A 23,247-nucleotide genomic window follows, 5' to 3' on the forward strand; every position below is an offset into this window, starting at 1 on the left:
CTCCCACCTCTGTTTCTTGGCAGACTTCCTTGCCTTTGCCTGGGATACATCTCCCCTGCCACATCTGCCTGTTGAAATCCTACCCATCTGTCAGTATTCAGCCCAAATGCCAGCGCTTTATTGAGTCCCCTACCCTGATGGGATCCTCTTTCTAACGGCCTTCGTACATTTTATTGTGTACGGTACCTGCCGCCTGGGAACAGAGATGGAACCCTGGAAGCCTTAGCTGTGGGTCTGGCCTGCAGATGTGTTTCATTAGTTTTTACTCTTTTTTTTTTTTTCTTAAACGGAAATTAATTTATTCACAAAATTACAACCAATATCAAACATACAGAAAAGTACAGAATATGCTGTAACCTTTACCCAGGACCTACCACCAAGAGTGAACACGGTGGGCTGCCCACTCTTTAAGAGATAAAATATTACACATACGATTGCAGCAGCCGCCCACACGTTCCCAGAGCTGATCCTCACACAGTTTTTGAAATTTAGAATTAGGTGCCAATATTTAGAAATAGAGAGATTTCATATAAAATGTGGGAACGTTTTGCTTTCGTCAGAGAGTCCGAAGATCTGGGAACTTAGGGTGTATCCCAGGCCTGAACCGGGGGTGCTTGGCGGCCGCCAGCTCCCAGGAGCAGAGCGTGTGGTCTCCTGGACACCACAGTCCCCCGTCATTCCCCGCCAGGCCTCCCGGCTCTAGCCCACCTCACTTACAGTCTGGGTGGCTGGCTTCTGCAGGTGTGGGAATTTCACCTCTTCTGGTAGGCCCTTGGAAGCCCTTTGATTACTTGACCTGAGCCACGAACTCACTGAATGACCTCGAGCAAATTACTTACCTCTCTGTGCTGCCCCTTCCTCCGAAGTCCAATTAGGACCATTGTATGAGATGTGGAAGGGAATACCTGGTATGAAATTCTGCTGCCCGTGGTCCGTGAACTTTTGTCTGAAACTCTCGGGGCTAGCTGTGTTTTGAAATTCAGATTTCTTTCAGATTTTCAAGAGGTAATAAGGTAATATCATATATTAAGTAACACCCCAAGGAGGCTCTGCGCCAGCACTTCGTAATTGCAACACATTGAAATATCTCCAGGAAAAAAGCACGGATATTCACATGACCTGTGATACAGACTTGGCTTGCTGTCCTCATGGAAGCTTCCTAGGTGTCCAGGTGTAATTGGCACCCGGTTCCTACAGTCAGAGGGCAGGGAGAGACTTAAGAGGCTGCTCCGGGTTGGTAGGCGGCAGCTACGCTGTAATAAGCCAAGGGACCTTACTAACGAGGCTTATCTTGGGTGGCCCCGAGATGAATGGATCCTTGTGTCCATCTGCCAGATCTTAAAAAGTTTGTATAGAGGCCTTCCCTGGGTTCGGTCAGGGATACTGGGCGGGTGTTCTCAACACCACATTATCTCAAGACCTGGCCTCTGGGAATGGAAAAGGCAAGCAAGGGCCGGCATGCCAAGGACAGGGGAGGGGCTGGAGAGCTTCTGAGAGCCCTGGTCCTGCCCGAGGGTCAGTCGGGGGTCACATCTCTTGGATGACCTTCCCTGATAGCGTCATCCATTTCAGGGTGGGACAGACGGCCTGGAGCTGTCGGGGTGCCAGCGATGAGGGGGCCCATCCCAACCCCAGAGCTGCCCTGCCCTCATCCCAGACTATATTCGGCTCTTTCTTGGACATCTGGACTTACTGATGAGAGGTCAGTATTGCTCTTTGCATGTTAATGAATTGAGAATTTTATACGTGGAGTGAAAGACAGGGGCTCTGGGTTTCTACAACAGCTTGTCTGGCTGGCCTTCAGGTCTGCCTCACCCCCTCTCAGGCCTTCAGGCCCCCTGCCACCTTCCTGTGGGCCCTTCATTCAGCCATTCACCGGCCTGCCAGCCCCACCTCTGCCCTCAGGCCAGCCTCACTGTCCCCTCTGACACCCTAAACTGTCTAATCTCCCCTGGGCTAAACCCTTCCCACCGCGCAGGCCAGCCTCTTCATTCCCCTTCACCCTCCTGCCCTCCCACCTCTACACTTCACCCTCTCCGCGGCACCGCTGCTCAGGCTCCTCACCTGTCTGGAATATCTCCCTCTTCTACCCAAGTCCCATCACCCCCTAAAGGCCTCGCTGAGGCCCCACTGCTCTGTGGGGCTTCCTCACTGCCCCCCCCCCCCCCACATCCGGTGAGCTCCGTTCCCTGGACTCACCCTTAGGGCTTAACTGGGCGCGGAGCCCTTCCCTGCATCTTCATTCACTCATTCACCCCACTCCAGGTGGGGGGAGGGGCCCGGAAAGGAAAGGAGCGGGGGAGGGGATGGAGATGGAGATGGAAGCAAAGGGGTGGAGAATGGAGGGGGGGAGGGGGAGGGAGGAGAGGGGAGGAGGGAAGAGGGCTTCTGTGCATTAGCTCTAAAGGTCTGCAGCCCTCAGTGCTGTGCCCAGGATGAGTAAGAAGGGCCAGTTCCATGGGCCCAAACATTCTAAGGCTTTTGGGCTTATTCAGCTAGACCGCCAGCTCATTCCTTCCCCTCTCCTCTGTCTCTGCTCCCTTGCCCTCTGGCCACAGAGCTCCTCGTCTTCCTGGTGAGAATCCCTGGCGGGTTCCTAGATAGGGAATCTCACCAGGTTAAAAACTCAGCTGAAGAGCCCTTGTCCCGGATTTCACCTCCCTCCTTCCCTTTCCTGGCACGTGTCAAGGTGTGTGCATTGCCCAGGAGGGGACAGGCGCTGCCCCCTGTGTTCTGTGCCCTGGAGGGAGGCAGGAGGGAACGTGTCATTCTCCCCTACCCCCACAGGATGGGGCCACCCTGCTCTGATACCGATGCCCACTGTGGGTCCTCTGGCCCTTGGGGTTTTAAAAGTGATAGAAACCCTCGTCCCCACCAGAATAGTTTTTCCCTTTCTCCTTAGAATGAAAGCATAAACTGTCTCCTTCGGGGTAATCAGACTCAACTGAATTCATAATCCGTACATTCCCTGGGTAAGAAAGAAGCCATCTGGATGCTTGGTATGACCCTTCCGTGGCTCTGGTTCGTAGAGACAGGCTACAGCCCAGTCTGGAGATAGGCAGCTCTCACCTCCCATACTCTGAGCCCAACAGCCACCTCCTCACCAGCTTCTGCTTCTGCTTCACCAGTCTCTGCTGGCCCTGACTGTGTTTCTTTCAACTGTTGGTCCTCTACTCAACTGAGGACCGTGTCATCATTCAAGTCCCCAGACCTGCCTTGGTTGGCCTCCTCTCCTCAGGACAACAGAGAAGGATGCTGGTTGCAAAGGCCAGTGATGAAGGGGAAGACGGAGGGAAAGGACAGAGGCTAAGGAGGTAGAGGGATAAAGCCTCATTCCAGCAGGGAGTGTGAGAGGTAGATGGGGAGAGGAGAAACAGTAGGGATCAGTTGATTCTGCAGGGGCAGTGGGGGTAGTAGACTTCTCTACGTCTTGAACCAGGTAGGAGACAAAGTTTTAGGGGCCTTCACACCTGGTCCCTTTACTTTCCTGGTGTGGTTTCCATGGTGTGGTTTCATGATGTGATTTGAAAGTTTAGATACAGGTTGTGAACTGCCAAGGTGGCCCCAGTGCATCCTATGTCCTAGGGGTCTTCAAGGATGTTGACATTGGTGATAGAGGCTGGTGGCATCTCTGCCTCTCCTTCCCCTGCCCAGGCCATCTGGCAAGGGCCTGAAGACCTCCCAGCTACCCCTCCGGGGTTCTGCTGGGTCTCCTACCCAGGGCTGAGCAAGAAGGAGGTGACCCAAAGGAACCCGCCTCTCCCAAGGAGCAGCTTGGGCACACTCCTCCTCTCTGTGCTCTGTTTGCGCCGCTGACCAAGCCCTCCACCCCACCCCCATTGTGTTATAAATTTAGGCAGTTCAGGTTGCAAGATTCAGTGGACAGATAGGGGTTTTCTAGTCAGTCTAAAATGTCCTGGTCACTTAGCAGTTAGTGAGTGGTATCTGATGATCAAGTTTCCTTAGCCATAAAAGGCAGTAAGGTTTCTAGACCGTACTGGAAGAACTTCCTACTTTCTAAACCTTACTAGAAACCTTAGTAAGGTTTCTAAACTTCTCAGAGGTTTCTAGAGAGAGTTAAATGAAGTGATATTTGCCTGAAACATAGCAAATGCTTCGTCGGTCTTAATCCCCACCCCCCGCAACGCTTCTGCCCACCTCCATTCCATGCTGCTTTTCTAAATAGGAGATAATGATCCCTAGAAATGGAGGGGGAAGGAGGAAGGTATGTATTCACGTCAACCACAGCGTCTTCCGGATTAGGCATTAAAACATTTATTACTCTTTCCACTGAGCTGTGCGTGGGACTAGGAATTTGTAAAAGATAAGACATACTTTGCATGTAACAAAGGAAATGGAACTAACAGGCAACATTCTACACGGAAGAGGCCCGAATAGCTCAGAGCCAGGAGTGGAGGCTTTCGTCTGAGCAGCTACAGCAAATCTCCCTGTCGGTCCTCTGCAGTGTGGGCGGGACAGAAAGCTTCCGGTTGGGCCAGGGACGGGGAAGGTTTCCGGTGGTAGGAGGAAAACAGTAAGGCAGCCATCTTGTAAAGGGAGGCAGTAGGACCTGGGCCTGTGGCCTTGTTTCTTCCTGTATGAAGCCAGAGGGGGAGAGCTCAATAGACGACTCCCAACAACCTCTGTATCTACTTGTCACCCCCAGATTAGTGAGTCTTTGTTTTTAGGGTCTCTCTGTGCTGTTTCACCAGGGAACCAATCCACTCCACGGTTTTCTGCTTGGCTTCCTCCCAGCTGAAGAGCGGCTTATACCCCAGATCCCGCTGAGCTTTCTTATAGGAGAAGGTAAATACACTATTTAACAATGTCACTGTGTGGCGGTTGAAGGGGGGTGGATATTTGTAAATTGGACGGAGCAGAAAGCTCACTATTTCCAGTAGGAAGGCAAGCCAGTACTTCAGACATATGGGAAGGCTCATTCTGGAATCAAGGGAGAAGCCCCATTCCTTGCTCAAAGTGTAGTTGAAGTCATCATAGCTTTGGTGAGGTGTGTCATCAGAGATGTAATAGAACTGTCCTTGGACGCTTGGGGCTTTCTTGGGGTCCCGTAGGGCCCTCAAGGCCAGAATGTGAGCCCAGGCCACATTGCCAACATAGACAGGATTGGCGATGGAGAACTTGCTCTGATGTGTCAGGACCCCATCGTTCCTCAGGGCCTTGTATATACAGTCATAAAGGAATGCACTTCCTTCCCCATAGATATACATGGGCCTTAGGGCACAGGTGTGCAAGGTGCCACCATTTTTAAGGGCCCACCCATTAGCAGCTAGCACCGCCTTCTCTGCAAGCTTTTTGCTGTAGGGGTATGGAGCAGACCATCTTGATTCGAGATGCTCTTCTTCGTGGCCATTCTGGATGATTTCCCTGTAGGAGTTGGGGCCAGCCACCTCAATGGTGCTGGTATAGATGAAGATCGGCACACTAGCCTGGGCACAGGCTTCCAAAAGGAGCTGAGTACCTGCCCATAGGGAGTACAACATCAGCGTCAACAAATAACCTAAAGGGCCTATCATGGCTGCAGACCATGTCCACCCCCTTCCCCAAGTGAGATGGTTACTGCAGATCAGGAGGAGTGCATTCCTCTGTGTCTCCAGCTAAGATCTGAACATGCTATAGCCATAGGAAAAATGCAAAAAGGCAAAAGTGAGAAGAAACCGAACTTTGGGTTCTGGAGAGCAAGAATTCTAGTTTTTTTTTGGAATTCCTGGACCTGTGTGTGTACTTTGAATTTTGGAAAAGGACAGAGGATCGCCGTTTTATGTTTTGCTGAGTGAAGACATTAGAAAATTTTCACTTATCCCTACCACCTCGTTAAAAACAGTTTATTTTAAATAAAATATAATTAGGAGGCCATACTCAGAATATGGACTAGAATTTTACCTAGTCCTGATTGAGTGTTCCATACAAAGGCCACTCCTAATTCTGACTGTGACTCCTTTTATCCCGGTCTGAAGAGTGGGGGTGAGAAACCTTCCTTTTACTTACTATTCTGGAGCCTGGCATTGACCTTCTAGGCTGAGCTTGCTGGAGAACCAGTAGGGGGAGTGTGCCCTCTGGTGGTTGATACCTATAATGGGATAATCTTGCAGAATCCTTTTAGCTGAGGGAGGTCAAGCAGAGCACCTTCCCCTTAAGTATACCGCCCCCCGCAAAGTTTCATTTTTATTTCTCTCTCTCTCTCTTTTTTATCTGTGCAATTTGATTTTTCAGAGAGACAGACTCATTAAAAAAACATCAGATCTAGAGGCTGAGAAAATGTGGGGCTAATCAACCTGCAGAGAGGGAAATGACCATTATTTGAAGTATCTTTTTTTTTTTTTTTTTTGCCTAAAATTAATTTATTGAGTTATGGACTAGTTTATTTGTCCATGGAAGCTACATTTGAAATATTAATTCTTTGCTAAAATTTGATGATTTAAAATTAAATGTGCACATCAGAGAAATATTCATTTAACTCATCTAATATTACCATGTATGAAAGTAAATGTCCTCATATGTATCTAGTATCTGAAATTTCCCAAAAGCCTTTATTTTTTTTCAGCATGACAGTATTCATTATTTTTGCACCACACCCAGTGCTCCGTGCAATCTGTGCCCTCTCTAATACCCACCACCTGGTTATTTGAAGTATCTTTTAAACCTGGAACTGACCTTGGTTTTAATTAACTGATACCTCTACCACTTCTCAGGGGTTTCAAATGCCCTGTTGTTGGGAGTCGTGGAGAGCAGGAATTAGCAGAAGGGGCTAAAAAGGAAAACTCAGTTAATCTAGCACCCTCCTTGCAGTGTGGGAGTGGAGAGGGTATGGGTAAGTAGAAATTAGAAAGGGTCTTCCTTGAGGTTGTACTACTTTACGCTGGAGACCCTAAAGCAACGAGTTGCTTTAGAGAAGAAGCCTCTGTCTAAGACTCATTCTAAGGACCAACTTTGTAGCGCAGGGCATGAAAACCAGATGGGACTGGGGGTTGGGGCGCTGTGGTCCTAGAGGGACTGGCCTCCAGCGCTCAGAAGGATGACTTTGCATGTGAAACTAGTAAGGGATTTAAGCTAATCCCTTAAACAACTGTGTCTCCTTTTAAAGTAGATTGGAAAGTCGCAAACCAGAAAGAGCCACCAGCCATTTACCGATGAGGATCGAGGGGGGGTGACTTTGGGCACCTAGCTAGAAAGGCCCCTTTTACAAAAGACCCAGCAGCGAGCTGAAGAAGTACTCTTATGGATATGGGCAAGCTATTATTGTTAAGAAGATACCACGGGAAGGCCAGGCCTGGGTAATTCTGTCCTGCCAGACGGCTGGGAACTAGCTTTGCAGGTCTCTTGAGATGAATCCTTCTTTGAGGTAAGCAGGAAGGAGCTAGATGTTCTCATTAGGCTGGGGGATCTCCCACAGGAGTCCTGCTACAAGGAAACTGGCCGGGAGCTTTGGCCCTTCACTCATAGTGGACACGGGGACCCTTCTTATCACAGAGTTCCTAGCTCTTGGCCTTACTGCGTGACTACCAACTCAGAGGGGCACAGAAAGGCTAATATGATGACCAGAAAGGCACTTGTGAGGTCTGGTCCTTGCCCAGGAGAAGCAGAAGAGAGTTGGATAGCCAGAGTTCAAGGTTGGATTGGAGTCGACCCTTGATTGGAGCTTCAGTTAGAAAGAGCTTTTGTGGCCTTTGGAGACACATAGGTGTGGGCTTAAATTCCAGCTTTCCTACTTGAACAAGTTATTTAGCTTTGCTCAGCCCCAGTTTCCTCCTCTAAAAAACTGAGCATAGCAGCCTTGAATCTCTCAGGAGTGATCAGAAAAAGCAGCTGGGGCAGACTCAGCAGGTGTTTGGGGATGGGAGCCTCTCCTTCCTTCCTGTTCTGTTTTCTGAGCCTCATGCACCCACCTCACTCCATAGCCTCCCTGGGATACTATACCCTTCAGATTGACATTCATGATGGTCTCTCGGTGAAGGACATTCATGACGTCAATGACAGAGGCAGTGTGAATGACAACCGAGATGCCCTGGCAAGCTCTCTTCAGGCACTGCTCATCCAGAATGTCTCCTTCCACCATCATCAAATTGGTCTTGCTCTGGAGCTCTGTGTGAACACAAGGCAGGTCACTGGAAGGTTTTCTGGATCTGGAAGTTTCCTGATAAAGGTGGCGTTTTCCCAGGTCTTCAAGGACAGGTACATGGGGGGAAAGGGTGGGAATGGGGGACAAATCCATGGAAGGAACAAGTTAAACAGAGGCACATACGTCCGAAGGTATAGCATTTATTGGGGAAGAGTGAACACCCGTTTCCATCCCATTTCATTCTAAAGGAAGGAAGGAAGGAAAGAAGGAAGGAATTCGTGCAGTGAGGAGTCAAGTATGGCTAGGATGGAAATTCTTTAAGAGATTCATGGGAAGTTCATAAAATTCATAAAGGAGAGTTAGGGTGATTATGGAGGGTGGATATAAGAGGAAAGAATTTGAATTTAATCCTAGAGGGAATGAGGACTCACACGTGCATTTGGAACAAGAAGAGAAACATAAACACAGTTGTGGGGTCGGTGCAGCCAACCCGGGCTGCACTATGTGAAACGGGTCAGTGTGAGGCATGAAATGGAGACATTAATTGAGAGAGAAATGGAGAGAATGTCTGCAGCAGAGTTCAGAGGAGGAGGACAGAGCCTGGGCTCCCCCAGCAGCAGCAGGCAAGGGGGTGGATACATAGGCTCGACTTCTCAGAACCTATCCAGCCAGCTCTTGGTTCTTATTGGAGGGAGGCCGAGAGGAAGAGGTAGAATCCATGTCAACCCAAGTATTTCCTGCGTAGGTGACCAGAAGGATAATGGAGCCAATAGCAGGGAATTTAGGATGGGCCCAAATGAGAGGTTTAACTGAAAAAACAAAAAACAAAAAACAAAAAACCAAACCAAAACCTGATTAGATATCATCTAAAGCAGGTATCAGTGCCGAAAATAAGTCAGCCACCAAGGGACTAATATTCTGGCCATTGAGCCAAGGGCAGTGGATTCAACCTCAGGGACATCACCTTCTTGGAAATTCACAGGAAGGGGCACTTCAGGTAACGTCCTCACTTCACACTGGCCGGTGAACTAAACAGGGTGCCACGAATAGTTTGGATAAATACCCTCCACTTATTTTGTGCTTTCTGCTTTGCCCACACCACCACAGTGTCCTGATTTTTCTTTCATGGCTATCTCATGACATAGGTATTCCGATTTCCACTATACAGATAGGGAAACTGAGGTAGATTCAGGTTAAGGGGCAGGTCTAAGTCACAGTTCCTTGGAAGACTCAGGCCTGTCCCTGCCTTCAAGCCTGGTTCTCTTTCCCGTGTCACCCAAGGGCAGGACTCTTTTTCTTTCCCTGAGGCAGATTAAGGATAATCTGCATACATACATTGTAGGCATGTTATGTATGTATGTATTTAAAGGGTAAGACAGTTTCATGGAAATAGGCAATGGAGACCCGAGAACAGTGAGAGAGAAACTGGAGTGAAAAATTCAGTGCAGGGAATTTTCCTTCCTGGGTTACAACTTGGAAGAACCATCTGCTTCTCCCTACGCTTCTGCCAAGTTTGCTCCGCCCTGGGCAAGTTCCCGCTGCTGGGCAGCTCCAAGAAGGCCCCGGAGGGGGAGAAAGGCAGGGGGAATCAGTAGGATTTTCTCTGATTGTGTCCCCATCTCTGCCTCCCCGCCCCTTGCCCCGCTCCCTTCTTCCCTTGTCCCTTCTCTGCTGACTTCGCAGGCTGGCTCCGATCAACCTATTAGTTTGCAGGGGTGCGGAGAGACCAGAAGAGGGCGCTGCCGATGTGTGGGTGGTCGAGGCGCAGCTCCCGCCTTCCTCAAGGCTCTGCGGACTCCTGCATTCTGCGCAGCCCGAACTCTCCCTTGCTTACACGGTGTGGGCTGCCTTGTAGGGAGGCCCTGAGAGAAGCTACTAGACGAATTAGTGGCTAAGAGCACAGCCGCTGCACTTAGACCTTCGGGGTTCAGTTCCAGCGTTGCCATTTTTCAGCGGGGGGACCTTGAACAAGTTAGCCTTTGCTATGGTCTGCGAGTTTGTGTCCTGCCAAATTCATGCGTCGAAATCCTAATGCCGGTGTGATGCTGTCAGGAGATGGGGCCTTCTCTCGAGAAGGGTCTCGAGGGTTTGACCTCATGAGGGGGTCATCGAAAAGAGATCCCAGAGAGAGCCCTCTACAGCAAGAAGACACAGGCTCTGAACACCGAGGGAGCTCTCACCAGAACATGACTCTGCTTTGCTCTTGGACTTCTGCCCCCAGAGCTGTGAGAAATAAAATATCTAACGGGTTGAAGCCACCCAGCCTGGGGGATCTTTTTGTAGCAGCCTTAGCAGACTAAGACACCCTTCTGTGCCTGCTTTCTTGTTTAAAAAGAGGAGGATAACATTACCTATCCTCCAGGGATGGTACCAGGAGCAAATGAATTGACCTGCGTAGAACACGGAGCGCAATGCCTAGTGTAGACAGACTGCTGTGAGGATTCTCCATTGGGATCTGTAGAGAGCCCCCTGCCCGCCCCGGATGCAGCCTGACTGGTCACACCGGGGAACTGTCTTCTGGTTGAACCTTGCCTTTCCCCGCATGGGCTGTCAGACTGTGAGTATTACTGAGAAGAAAAGATCGCAAACAAGTGGTGCTGATCGTGTATGTTCATATGTGTTCATCAGAGGCCCCGTTGAAGCAAAGGGTAGAGGAAATAGGACATGTGAGATGTTCAGAGCACAGGAATGAGGAAGAGAAGAGTGACGGGTACAGTCCTGGAGGGCAGCGGGGGGTGTGCGAGGTTGTGTGTGGAGAGGTAGGGTCTTCCGCGCACCCTGGGCCTGCATGTTGACACCCAGTCCGCAGGGGCTGGGAAGGGGAGGGGCTGCTTTGGGGGATACACAGTGGGGAAATGGGAGAGACTGAAGACTCCCTTTGCCAAGAGGCAGCCTTAGAGCCATATGACGGGGACATCCGTGATGAGGCTCTCTCTACTCTGAGCCCTGCAGTCCATTAATCAGAGTGCCTCGGCAAGTTGCTTTACCTTCATATACCTTGATTTCCTCAACACCCTGTTGGGGGAGAGCCCCTTCCTACCTTCCTCAAAGGGCTGTTTCAAGGATTTGGGGGTGAAACAGGTTTTTAGAAGTCTAGGTTGGCATTAGCACCGGGGCAGCAGTCTGGGGAAAGCAGCAGAGCAGTGAACAGATTCTGCTGTCACTTTTTTTTTTTTAATGTTATTTATTTATTCGACAGACAGAGGTCACAAGCAGGCAGAGAGACAGGCAGAGAGAGGAAGGGAAGCAGGCTCCCTGCTGAGCAAAGAGCCCAATACAGGGCTCGATCCCACGACCCTGAGATCTTGACCTGAGCGGAAAGCAGAGGCTTAACCCACTGAGCCACCCAGGTGCCCCTCTGCTGTCACTTTTCTTGTGGAGAAGAGATGTATAGGAATTACACATGAGGAACCCATGCTCTGGAGCCTCACAGTTTGTCTCTGGCTCCCTCCCATGCTGTTCGCTGTGTGTCCTCTCCACCTTCCTCCCCCCATCCTGTCACATACACACGTGTGAACACACACATACACGCACACACTCACACAGGCACGCATGCACACACACACACACAACACATTCAGCTTCACCTTCACTGGAAATGCTAAATGAAGCCACAGAAAGACCAGGGCAATTAAGAGGGGCAGGGACCTACTTGTAGGATCTCCAGATAATGGTGCTTGCCTGCCCTTTGGAGGTGTTGCACAGCTATTGCCAAGTCCACAATCTTCAGAACATTAGGGTTGTTGACAAGGGAGAGATACGTGATTTTATAAATGACAAGAAAAGAGACCTAGAGGCCAGAGTGGTGAGCCTGCAGTAATCCAGATCTCGAGTTCTGGATCAGGGTCAGACCCGGTCTCCTGACAGCTGTGTATGTCTTACATTATACCACCTCTGATTTCCTTTCTGATGACTTTGGACAGGGAATCATCCTTGATTTGGCTACAACTTTCCTTGATCAGCTAGACAAGACCCCCTCCCCATACCTGTGTAGAGGTTAAGATGGAGCAACCCACCCATGAACTCAAGTTCACTTACTAGAAAATTCCTCCCGCTGTTCTGGTCTGAAGACTTTGTCCAGTGCCCGGATCTCCTGCAGTTCCTTTTCTTCTGCCAACAAGCGAACGATCCTCTGACCCAGAAACCCTCCTGCACCTGTCACAAGACAGCTCCACCCAGCCATGGTCAAATAGGGTTGCCAAGAAGCACTCTCCAGGAATGAAAAAACTGGTGAGCAGATTAGATTACAGGGTGACCCTGGGATGGCCAGAAAGAGAAGTCAGGTGGTTATAGGCTCCATTTTTGCAAAACTCCCATGCCCAGGACCAGTTGAAAGAAAATTAAAAAGTGCTAACCTGTTAGACTGTTGGAAGCCACTTGGAAGAGCCTGGGTTCTGGTCTCCTTATTTCCCAAGGCAGGCCTGGAGTTTTATCCACTCTTGTTTCTGGCTCAGCCTCTTCACCTTGAACTCTTACCACATACTCTTTGCTCATGCCTTTTCCAGGTTCCCTCCTCCCCCAATGAGTAGTGACCTTTAATATATCTCTCATTCCTCTGAGGCACAGGAAACAAGTTTCAGGGCCACAGTGTGATAAAGGTTTGGTTCTCCTCGCAACAAGACATCCGGCAGTCAGTGCCAGCTGTCTGGGAGGCCAAGACCTGCGGATTTAAATGAAAAGACAAAATCTGCCAGCGCAATGGGAAAGTTTGCCTTGTGAAGTAAATACATTTGGGGAGAAGATCCACGGTGTACTCCATTAGCTCCCCTCTCAGAGTGTCATTGGAAATATTACTGTCTTGCAAAGTGTAGACATTTGCATTGGCAGCAGCTTCAGTCACCCTTGAAGTTCTACGGGCAGTGAATTTCCTTCCAATACTATATATCCAGAATCTCGATTTTCGTTTCTCCTTGGAGACCTCCAGAGTTGGGGAGGAAGATTACCACTGAAGGGAAGATCTCCAGTGGTAACTGTTTAGCTCCATGGCTTGGATAAGGAGTTGTGGCCACAGCAGATCTTATGACGTCTCGGTTATAAAACCACTCTCAGCAGAATCTCAGAGGATGCTGTGAATGCTTTGGGAGCTCCAGAGCTGTCCAAATACCAACTCCATAAGCTTTTTTTTTCTACTTTAAAAAAATCGAGGTGTGATTTACATGCATGAAGACATCCAAATCTTTTTTTTTTTTTTTTAAGACACCCAACTCTTAAGTGTTAGTTCAATAACCCTTTACAATTACATAATCATTTGGGGCGCCTGGGTGGCTCAGTGGGTTAAGCCACTGCCTTCGGCTCGGGTCATGATCTCAGGGTCCTGGGATCGAGTCCTGCATCGGGCTCTCTGCTCAGCAGGGAGCCTGCTTCCTCCTCTCTCTCCGCCTGCCTCTCTGCCTACTTGTGATCTCTCTCTGTCAAATAAATAAATAAATAAAAATCTTTTAAAAAAATTACATAATCATTGTAACTACCACCTAGGACAACATATGGAACATTTCCTTCACCTGAGAAAGCTCTTTCCTGCCCTTTTCCAGGCAATTCTCACCTCCCCGCACCAATCTACCCCAGAAACAATGACTTTCTGATTTTTAGTCCCAATAGATGCTCTTTGATTTTTTTTTCCTCCTAAAGTCTTTATGGTTCCAGATATACATTTAAATATAGAACACATATGAAATTAAATTGTGTGGATTACAGAAAAGTTAACAGTTGTATTTCTCCATTGTTTGTCCCTTTTCTCTTTCATCAGCTTCTTTTGCTTATCTGCTTCCTTTTATTTCCTTTGGCTTCAGTTTAGTCTTGCTTTTCAAGGTTCTTAGGGTTAAAGCTTAGATTATTGATTTTTATCCCTTTGCTTTTGTGACTATTGACATGTAAAGCTATAAATGTCTCTCTCAGCACTGGGTTGGCCACATCAGACAGTTTTGGTGTATTGGATTTTATCATCATTCAGGTAAAACTGTTTTCTAATTTACCTGTGATAACATGAGTTATCCCAAAATATGTTGTTTAATTTCTAAAATTGGGGATTTTCTAAATATTCTGTTGTTATTGATTTCTAATTTAATACTCGGGGTCAGAACATACACTCTGTATGCTTTTGACTCTTAGATAATTATGGAGACCTGTTTTGAAGTCTAGCCTAAGGTCCTGGCAAAAATACGACATGCACTCAAGAAGAATGTTTTCTTCAATTCTTGGGAGAAATGCCCTACAAAGATTGACACCCTCCTCTGGGCCTCTCTTTCTCCTTTCCTTGTGTTGGGGACATTCTCCTTTTCCCACTTGAAAGTTGACTTCTCGTGCTACCAACACACTTGCCTAGGGAACTTTGGCTTAGTCCCTGAATTGTAGGAGCGTGTTCTCTGAAGCTGTCAGCATTAGCTAAAGGCCCTCGGTCTTGCTGAGACCTGTGGAGCCCAAGCTGGGGCCACCAATGTGTGTCATACAGCTTTGCCTGCTAGAGTCATGCTGTCAGTGAACCACACACAACCCCCATCTGGTTTAACACTAAGGTACTCACTACCCTAGCTGTCGGGAGTGTTGGAGGCTGATAGAATTCGGCCAGTGTCCCTCTGGGAATCGCTTTCAGCCTAAGAGCAAGAACAAGGGTTTAGAGTCTCTGAGTGGAACCAATAACTATAAATTCTATAGAAAATGAGAAATAAATGAAGGGCAAGGCAGATGGGGGCCACAAAATCACATTTCTTTTACTTCCAAATAAATTTATTGAGATATAATTTACATGCCATAAAATCCACTTGTTTTAAGTGTGTAATTCAACCATTTTAAGTAAAATTATAGGCTTGTGTAACCATCACCACAATCTTGCTTTGGAACGTTTCTCTTGTGCTCATTAGCGGCCACTCATTTCCACTCCTCAGCTCTAGGCAACTTCCAACTGCCTTTCTGACTCGGCAAACTTGCCTTTTCAGGACATCATATGATTGAAGTCAAACTATATTTGGTCTTTTGTATCTGGTTCATTTTGCTTAGCATACTCTTACTCCCGAGATTCATCTCTGTTGTAGCGTGTGTCTGTATTTCATTCCATTCAGGGGCTGAATACTCTTCCATTGTATGGATACACCATATTTGGTTTATTGGTTCACCAGTTGGTGGATAATTGGGATTTCCCTACTTTTTGGACGATTACAGATAAAGCTGCTGTGAATACCCACATAAAGTGTTTGTGTAGACCTATGTTTTCATTTCTCCCAAGTAGATTGGTAGGATTGAAATCACTGAGACGTATTGTAAATTTATCTTTAACTTAAGAAGGTGCCAATCTTTTTTCAAAATGGCCACCATTCCCACCAGTATTGAGTGAATGTTTCAATTTTTTTCCACATTGTTTCCTGACATCTCCAATCATTATACACCTTTTTAAAAATTATAGCTGTCCTAGTGGGTGAGAAGTGGTGTCTCATCACGCTTTTGATTTGATTTCCTTAATGGCTAGTGATGCTTCTCATGTGTTTATTGGATGTACCTGTACCTTTTAGGTGAAATATCTATTGAAATATTTTGCCCATTTTCAATTGGGTTATTTATATTCTTATTGGTGGGTTGTAGGAGTACTTCATATTCTGGATACAAGTTCTTTAATAGGTAAGTTAACCTACAAAATAAAACTGCCAGTTATTTTACCAGCAAAAATGGGTTTATTCAGGAAAAGCAGAGAATTGCAGTCCCAGATAAGCAAGCTAGGACAGAACCATAGACTAGTGCACCAAACAAAGAATAGGAATGCCTTTTTTATAGAGGAAAAGGGGAAGCTGGGATGCTTTAATGGAAGGTCCATTGGGGTGAAATGCCATTTTGAAGGATAGTAACTTTCCATTGATTGAGCTGTGACAGCCTCTTTGGTTGGGCTCCTTCTGGGGGAGGAGGAAAGCCTTTTTGGGTAGTAAAGTGGTATCTACTTGCAAGGTACATCTCCTGGTTTGGTATGCAATTGACAATGAGTGGTTGGCATAAGCCCTCCCCCTGCTGGCCTACGGACTCCATCCTAAATGAAATTTCTTTTTATTTATTTCCACAGATAAATGATTTGAAAGCATTTTGTCCAATCTATGACTTATCTTTTCATTTCCTTAGTAGTGTCTTTTGAAGCACAAACATTTTTAATTTTGGTGAAATCCCATTTAAAAATTCTTTTCTTTGGGGGTGTCTGGGTGGCTTAGTTAGTTAAACGTGGGATTTTGGTTTTGGCTGAGGTCATGATATCCTGGGTGGTGACACTGAGCCCTGCACTGGGCTTCACCCGAAGTAGGGGGTCTACTTGGAGGTTCTCTCCCTATGCACCTCTCCTTGCTCGCAGGTACTCTCTCTCTCTAAAATTGATAAATAAATCTTTAAATTTTTTTTTTACAATTTTATTTATTTATTTGACAGAGCTCATAAGTACGCAGAGAGGCAGAGAGAAAGAGAGGAGGAAGCAGGCTCCCCGCTGAGCAGAGAGCCTGATGTGGGGCTTGATCCCAGGACCCTGTTATCAAGACCTGAGCTGAGAGCAGAGGCTTTAACCCACTGAGCCACCCAGGTGCCCCTAAATTTTTTCTCTTTTATCACTCATGTTTTTATCTAACCCAAGGTCATAAGGATTTTCACCTATGTTTTGTTCCAAAGGGTGTATTGTTTTAGCCTTTACATTTAAGCCTATGACCCATTTTGAGGGAATTTTTGCCTATGGTATGAGTTAATACTTTAAATTCATATGGCCACTTGATTTTGACAAAGATACCAAGTAAATTCAATGGAAGAAGAGGATTTTTTTTTTAAACAAATAGTGCTGAGACAGGTGTTCAAGGAAGATCAGGGCATGTCATGTAAGATGTGGCCTATCTGCATCTTTACCATTCGACATCAGGGTTTGCCAAGAACTCCCCAAAATGCCATAGCATGGGTTAATCAATATGCTGTTATTAGGAAAACTCACAAAGGCCAAGTCTTGGCGAATAAACAGAAGGCATGATTTCCCCATCCTTTCATTCTACACTGATGCCTAAGTGGTGCCCAGTGTGGGTCCACATTCCAGTGTAGGGACACTAGCCTCCTTTATTATAAAGGAGACTATTATATTATAAAAATATCTCTATGTCTGTGTCTTCTTTGGTGAGGAGTCTTTTCAGGTCTTTTACTCATGTTTTAAAATTTTAAAATTAGGTTATTCACTTTCTTATTGTTCAGTTTTAAGTGTTCTTTGTAAATTTTGGATAACATTCTTTATTGGATACCGATTTTGTAAGTTTTTCTCCCAGTCTGTGACTTGTCTTCTCATTCTCTTGACAATAAAAAATCAGTTGGCTATATTTACATGGGTTATACTGTATACAGTATAATACTGTATATCACATTTGTATCGTATAATCACAGAAAGCAGCTTTATCGAAGGAGCAACGCATGTGATGTTCGTGCCAGACAGTCTGGGTTTGGAAAGCCAGTTGTTTATAAAAGTTGTAAGAAAAATCAATTGTCCAACACCTGGAGTCAGTGGAGCTCACGGGAACTGTTTCCCTCTCCTCGGGGAAGAAAGCCACTGTTTCCACAGAGAGCCATTCAGGATCTGGTCCTTCATGCTGGGGAGAGTGGATCCCACTTCTTGGTACCTTGTTAAATTCCTGGATCACTTTGGGACAATTATGCCCTTATGCCATCTAGAGAAGTAAGTTTGAGAAATGGAAGTATACAATAATTTTTTAAAGTCACAGGATTAGATGAAATAGAGAATGAGAGTATTCAGGAATAGAAGGAAAGTCCTCAGGACTAAATCCTGTGACAGATAACAACGTTTAGGGGCCAAACAGAGGAAAAGGGTCCAGCTGAAGAGCCTGAGCAGGAACATTGTGGGACAGAAGGGAAATGGAAGAGTGCCACTGTGAGAGTCAAGTGAAGAAAGTATTTCAAGAAGGGAAGTGTGGCCAGCCATGTTGAATGGCGGTGGGGCATTAGATGCAATGACAAAAAAAAAAAAAGACCTTCGATTTTGGCAACATAGACTTAATAATTAACTTGATAAGTGGAATTTCCATGAAAAGTCGTGTTGCAAGTCCTCCTGGAATATGTTGGATTGAAAGTCTGTTTGGAGTGCATTGAGTCCAAAAGAAGTTAAGAGAGTGACTACCAAAAAAACCCAACAAACAAACAAAACCCTCACCTGTTCAAGGAGTTGTACCAAGAAGATCTCACTAGAGACGTGTTAAAGCCAGTGGGGACAAGAGTTTGTCGTTGTGGTTGTCACACCATTTTTGAAATGGGATGCTCCCTTTATTGCTGAATCCTTAACACTTAGCACAGTGCATGGCACATAGTAGATGTTCAAAAACCATTGAATGTCTGACTGAATGAAGTGTGTATATCTATGCACCTTTATATTCCCATAAGAAATAGCACACTAGAGGAACACGAAGATGGCGGAGAAGTAGCAGGCTGAGGCTACATCAGGTAGCAGGAGATCAGCTAAATAGCTTATCTAAACATTGCAAACACCCACAAACCCAACAGAAGATCGAAGAGAAGAAGAACAGCAATTCCAGAAACAGAAAATCAACCACTTTCTGAAAGGTAGGACTGGTGGAGAAGTGAATCCAAAGCAATGGGAAGATAGACCGCGGCGGGGGGGGGGGGGGCGGCTCCCAAGCGGCGGAGCAGCGGAGCACAAAATCGGGACTTTAAAAAGTCTGTTATGCTGAGGGACATCGCTCCAGAAGCTAAACCGGGGTGAAGCCCACGTGGGGTCAGCATGGCCCCAAGTCCCACAGGGTCACAGAAAGATCAGGGATGTCTGAGAGTCGCAGAGCTTGCAGGTATTAGAATGGGGAAGCCGGCTACAGAGACAGAGCTGAGGCGTGAGCTCTCAGCTCGGGGTTACCTTGAACTGGTCGCAGCCTGGGTGAGCTCGGAGCGTGGTCCGAGGGCAGGGAGTTGGGAGTTATTGGGTGCTATTATCTGAGGGCGCACTGAGGAGTGGGGCTCAGAGCTCTCGCTCCTCTGGGCTGGAGACTGGGAGGCCGTCATTTTCATTCCTGTCCTCTGGAACTCTACGGAAAGCGTTCAGGGAACAAAAGCTCCCAAAAGCAAACCCTAGCAATTCTGCCTGGGGCAAAGAAACTTGAGAATCACTACAACAGGCCCCTCCTCTAGAAGATCAACAAGAAATCCAGCCAGGACCAAGTTCACCTACCAAGGAGTGCAGGTTCAATACCAAAGAAAGCAACGGAATTCCAGAGGAGGAGAAAGCAAAGCACTGAACTCATGGCTTTCTCCCCATGATTCATTAGTCTTGCTGTTAATTTAACTTGCTTTTATTTCTTTTTTTTCTTTTTCAAATTTTTTTTCTTCTGCTAATTTTTTTTAACTTTTACCCATTTCTTTTTAAACGTTTTTTAATTAGTTTATCTAATCTATATCTATCTATCTATCTATCTATCTATATTTCTTTATATATATATATTTTTAAATTTTTTAAAAAAGATTTTATTTATTTGACAGGCAGAGATCACAAGTACATGGAGAGGCAGGCAGAGAGAGAGAGGAGGAAGCAGGCTCTCTGCCGAGCAGAGAGCCCGATACGGGGCTCGATCCTATGACCCTGGGACCATGACCTGAGCCGAAGGCAGAGGCCTTAACCCACTGAGCCACCCAGGCGCCCCTCTTTCTTTATATTTTTTCTTTATTCATTTTTTTTAATTGTTTCTTTTTTTTTTTCGAACCTCTTTTTATCACCTTTCTCCCCCCATGATTTGGGGTATCTTCTGATTTGGTTAAAGCGTATTTTCCTGGGGTCTTTGCCACCCTTTTAGCATTTTACTTGTTCCTTCATATACTCTTATCTGGACAAAATAACAAGGCGGAAAAATTCACCACAAAAAAAGGAACAAGAGGCAGTACCAAAGGCTAGGGAACTAATCAATACAGATATTGGTTATATGTCAGATCTAGAGTTCAGAATGACGATTCTCAAGGTTCTAGCCGGCTTGAAAAAGGCATGGAAGATATTAGAGAAACTCTCTCAGGAGATATAAAAGCCCTTTCTGGAGAAATAAAAGAACTAGAATCTAACCAAGTTGAAATTAAAAAAGCTATTAATGAGGTGCAATAAAAAATGGAGGCTCTCACTGCTAGGATAAATGAGGCAGAAGAAAGAATAAGTGATATAGAATACCAAATGACAGAGAATAAAGAAGCTGAGCAAAAGATGGACAAACAGCTACTAGACCACGTGGGGAGAATTCGAGAGATAATACAATAATAGTAGGGGACTTTAACACTCCCCTCACTCAAATGGACAGATCATCCAAGCAAAAGATCAACAAGGAAATAAAGGTCTTAAATGACACACCTGACCAGATGGACATCACAGATATATTCAGAACATTTCATCCTAAAACAACAGAATACACATTCTTCTCTGGTGCACATGGAACATTCTCCAGAATAGATCACATCCTGGGTCCTAAATCAGGTCTCAACTGGTATCAAAAGATTGGGATCATTCCCTGCATATTTTCAGACCACAATGCTCTGAAGCTAGAACTCAATCACAAGAGGAAATTTGGAAAGAACCCAAATACATGGAGACTAAACAGCATTCTTCTAAAGAATGAATGGGTTAACCAGGAAATTAAAGAGGAATTGAAAAAATTCATGGAAACAAATGTAATGAAACACAATGGTTCAAAATTTGTGGGACACAGCAAAGGCAGTCCTGAGAGGAAAATATATAGTGGTACAAGCCTTTCTCAAGAAACAAGAAAGGTCTCAAGTACACAACCTAACCCTACACCTAAAGGAGCTGGAGAAAAACAAGAAAGAAACCCTAAACCCAGCAGAAGAAGAGAAATCATATAGATCAGAGCAGAAATCAATGAAATGGAAACAGAAAAACCCAATAGAACAAATCAATGAAACTAGGAGCTGGTTCTTTGAAAGAATTAATAAGATTGATAAAACCCTGGCCAGACTTATCAAAAAGAAATGAGAAAGGACCCAAATAAATAAAATCATGAATGAAAGAGGAGAGATCATAACTAACACCAAAGAAATACAAAGAATTATAAGAACGTACTATGAGCAGCTCTATGCAAACAAATTTGACAATCTGGAAGAAATGGATACATTTTTAGAGACATATAAACTACCACAACTGAACCAGGAACAAATTGAAAACCTGAACAGACCCATAGCCAGTAAGGAGATTGAAACAGTCATCAAAAATCTCCAAACAAACAAACGCCCAGGGCCAGATGGCTTCCTGGGGGAATTATACCAAACATTTAAAGAAGAACTAATTCCTATTCTCCTGAAACTGTTCCAAAAAATAGAAATGGAAGGAAAACTTCCAAACTCATTTTATGAGGCCAGCATCACCTTGATCCCAAAACCAGACAAGGATCCCATCAAAAAAGAGAACTACAGACTGATATCCTTGATGAATACAGATGCAAAAATTCTCACCAAAATACTAGCCAATAGGATTCAACAGTACATTAAAAGGATTATTCACCACAACCAAATGGGATTTATTCCAGGGCTGCAAGGTTGGTTCAACACCTGCAAATCACTCAATGTGATACAATACATTAATAAAAGAAAGAACAAGAACCATATGATACTCTCAATAGATGCTGAAAAAGCATTTGACAAAGTACAGCATCCCTTCCTGATCAAAACTCTTCAAAGTGTAGGGATAGAGGGCACATACCTCAATATCATCAAAGCCATCTATGAAAAACCCACCACAAATATCATTCTCAATGGAGAGAAACTGAAAGCTTTTCTGCTAAAGTCAGGAACATGGCAGGGATATCCATTATCACCACTGCTATTCAACATAGTACTAGAAGTCCTAGCCTCAGCAATCAGACAACAAAAAGAAATTAAAGGCATCCAAATCGGCAAAGAAGAAGTCAAATTATCACTCTTTGCAGATGATATGATACAATATGTAGAAAACCGAAAAGACTCCACTCTAAAACTGCTAGAACTTATACAGGAATTCAGTAAAGTGTCAGGATATAAAATCAATGCACAGAAATCAGTTGCATTTCTCTACACCAACAACAAGACAGAAGACAGAGAAATTAAGGAGTCAATCCCATTTACAATTGCACCCAAAACTATAAGATACCTAGGAATAAACCTAACCAAAGAGGCGAAGAATCTATACTCAGAAAGCTATAAAATATTCATGAAAGAAATTGAGGAAGACACAAAGAAATGGAAAAATGTTCCATGCTCCTGGATTGAAAGAACAAATATTGTGAAAATGCCTATGCTACCAAAAGCAATCTACACATTTAATGCAATTCCTATCAAAGTACCATCCATCTTTTTCAAAGAAATGGAACAAATAATTTTAAAATTTATATGGAACCAGAAAAGACCTTGAATAGCCAAAGGGATATTGAAAAAGAAAGCCAAAGTTGGTGGGATCACAATTCCGGACTTCAAGCTCTATTACAAAGCTGTCATCATCAAGACAGCATGGTACTGGCACAAAAACAAACACATAGATCATTGGAACAGAATAGAGAGCCCAGAAATAGACCCTCAACTCTATGGTCAACTAATCTTCGACAAAGCAGGAAAGAATGTCCAATGGAAAAAAGACAGCCTTGTCAATAGTTGGGAAAATTGGACAGCCACATGCAGAAAAATGAAATTGGACCATTTCCTTATACCACACACGGAAATAGACTCAAAATGGATAAGGAACCTCAAAGTGAGAAAGGAATCCATCAAAATCCTTGAGAAGAACACAGGCAGCAACCTCTTTGACCTCAGCCGCAGCAACATCTTCCTAGGAACATTGCCAAAGGCAAGGGAAGCAAGGATGAAAATGAACTATTGGGATTTCATCAAGATCAAAAGCTTTTGCACAGCAAAGGAAACAGTTAACAAAACCAAAAGACAACTGACAGAATGTGAGAAGATATTTGCAAACAACATATCAGATAAAGGACTAGTGTCCAAAATCTATAAAGAACTTCACAAACTCAACACCCAAAGAACAAATAATCCAATCAAGAAATGGGCAGAGGACATGAACAGACATTTCTGCAAAGAAGACATCCAGATGGCCAACAGACACATGAAAAAGTGCTCCATATCACTCGGCATCAGGGAAATACAAATAAAAACCATAATGAGATATCACCTCACACCAGTCA

At 45.3% G+C, this 23,247-nt stretch overlaps 1 protein-coding gene and 1 long non-coding RNA gene across 3 annotated transcripts; one reads left to right on the plus strand and one right to left on the minus strand.

Annotated features, from left to right (window-relative positions):
* Positions 1 to 4,257: 4,257 nt before the first annotated feature.
* LOC101680243 (3 beta-hydroxysteroid dehydrogenase/Delta 5-->4-isomerase) lies at positions 4,258 to 12,572 on the minus strand. The gene is made up of 4 exons (XM_004771044.3): positions 12,433 to 12,572; positions 12,116 to 12,334; positions 7,936 to 8,100; positions 4,258 to 5,479 (listed from the first exon to the last, which is right to left on the minus strand). Exons 1-4 carry the CDS (start codon positions 12,569 to 12,571, stop codon positions 4,668 to 4,670), a joined length of 1,335 nt encoding a protein of 444 aa, XP_004771101.1. The 5' UTR covers position 12,572; the 3' UTR covers positions 4,258 to 4,667.
* On the plus strand, positions 4,720 to 11,215 carry LOC106003646. Of its 2 annotated transcripts, none has more exons than XR_001176254.2 (4): positions 4,720 to 4,806; positions 7,917 to 8,190; positions 8,950 to 9,074; positions 9,761 to 11,215. It is a non-coding gene; the product is annotated as an uncharacterized LOC106003646 (long non-coding RNA). The 2 variants fall into 2 exon arrangements; XR_001176255.2 differs by having other exon boundaries at positions 8,953 to 9,074.
* Positions 12,573 to 23,247: the final 10,675 nt, after the last annotated feature.

The sequence above is a fragment of the Mustela putorius genome, unplaced genomic scaffold (assembly GCF_011764305.1).
Source record: "Mustela putorius furo isolate JIRA1106 unplaced genomic scaffold, ASM1176430v1.1 tig00000585_pilon_pilon_pilon, whole genome shotgun sequence".
Classification (NCBI taxonomy): Eukaryota; Metazoa; Chordata; class Mammalia; order Carnivora; family Mustelidae; genus Mustela; species Mustela putorius.

Bases quoted from the DNA above. Each gene is read 5' to 3' on its own strand.
- LOC101680243 (XM_004771044.3), bottom strand. From the start codon at position 12,571: ATGAGCAAAGAGTATGTGGTAAGAGTTCAAGGTGAAGAGGCTGAGCCA. The intron at 12,335-12,432 runs GTTAGCACTTTT...TGGCCATCCCAG, and splicing joins GGCTTCCAACAGTCTAACAG to GGTCACCCTGTAATCTAATC. The intron at 5,480-7,935 runs GTATAGTATCCC...CCCTATGGGCAG, and splicing joins CATGAATGTCAATCTGAAGG to GTACTCAGCTCCTTTTGGAA.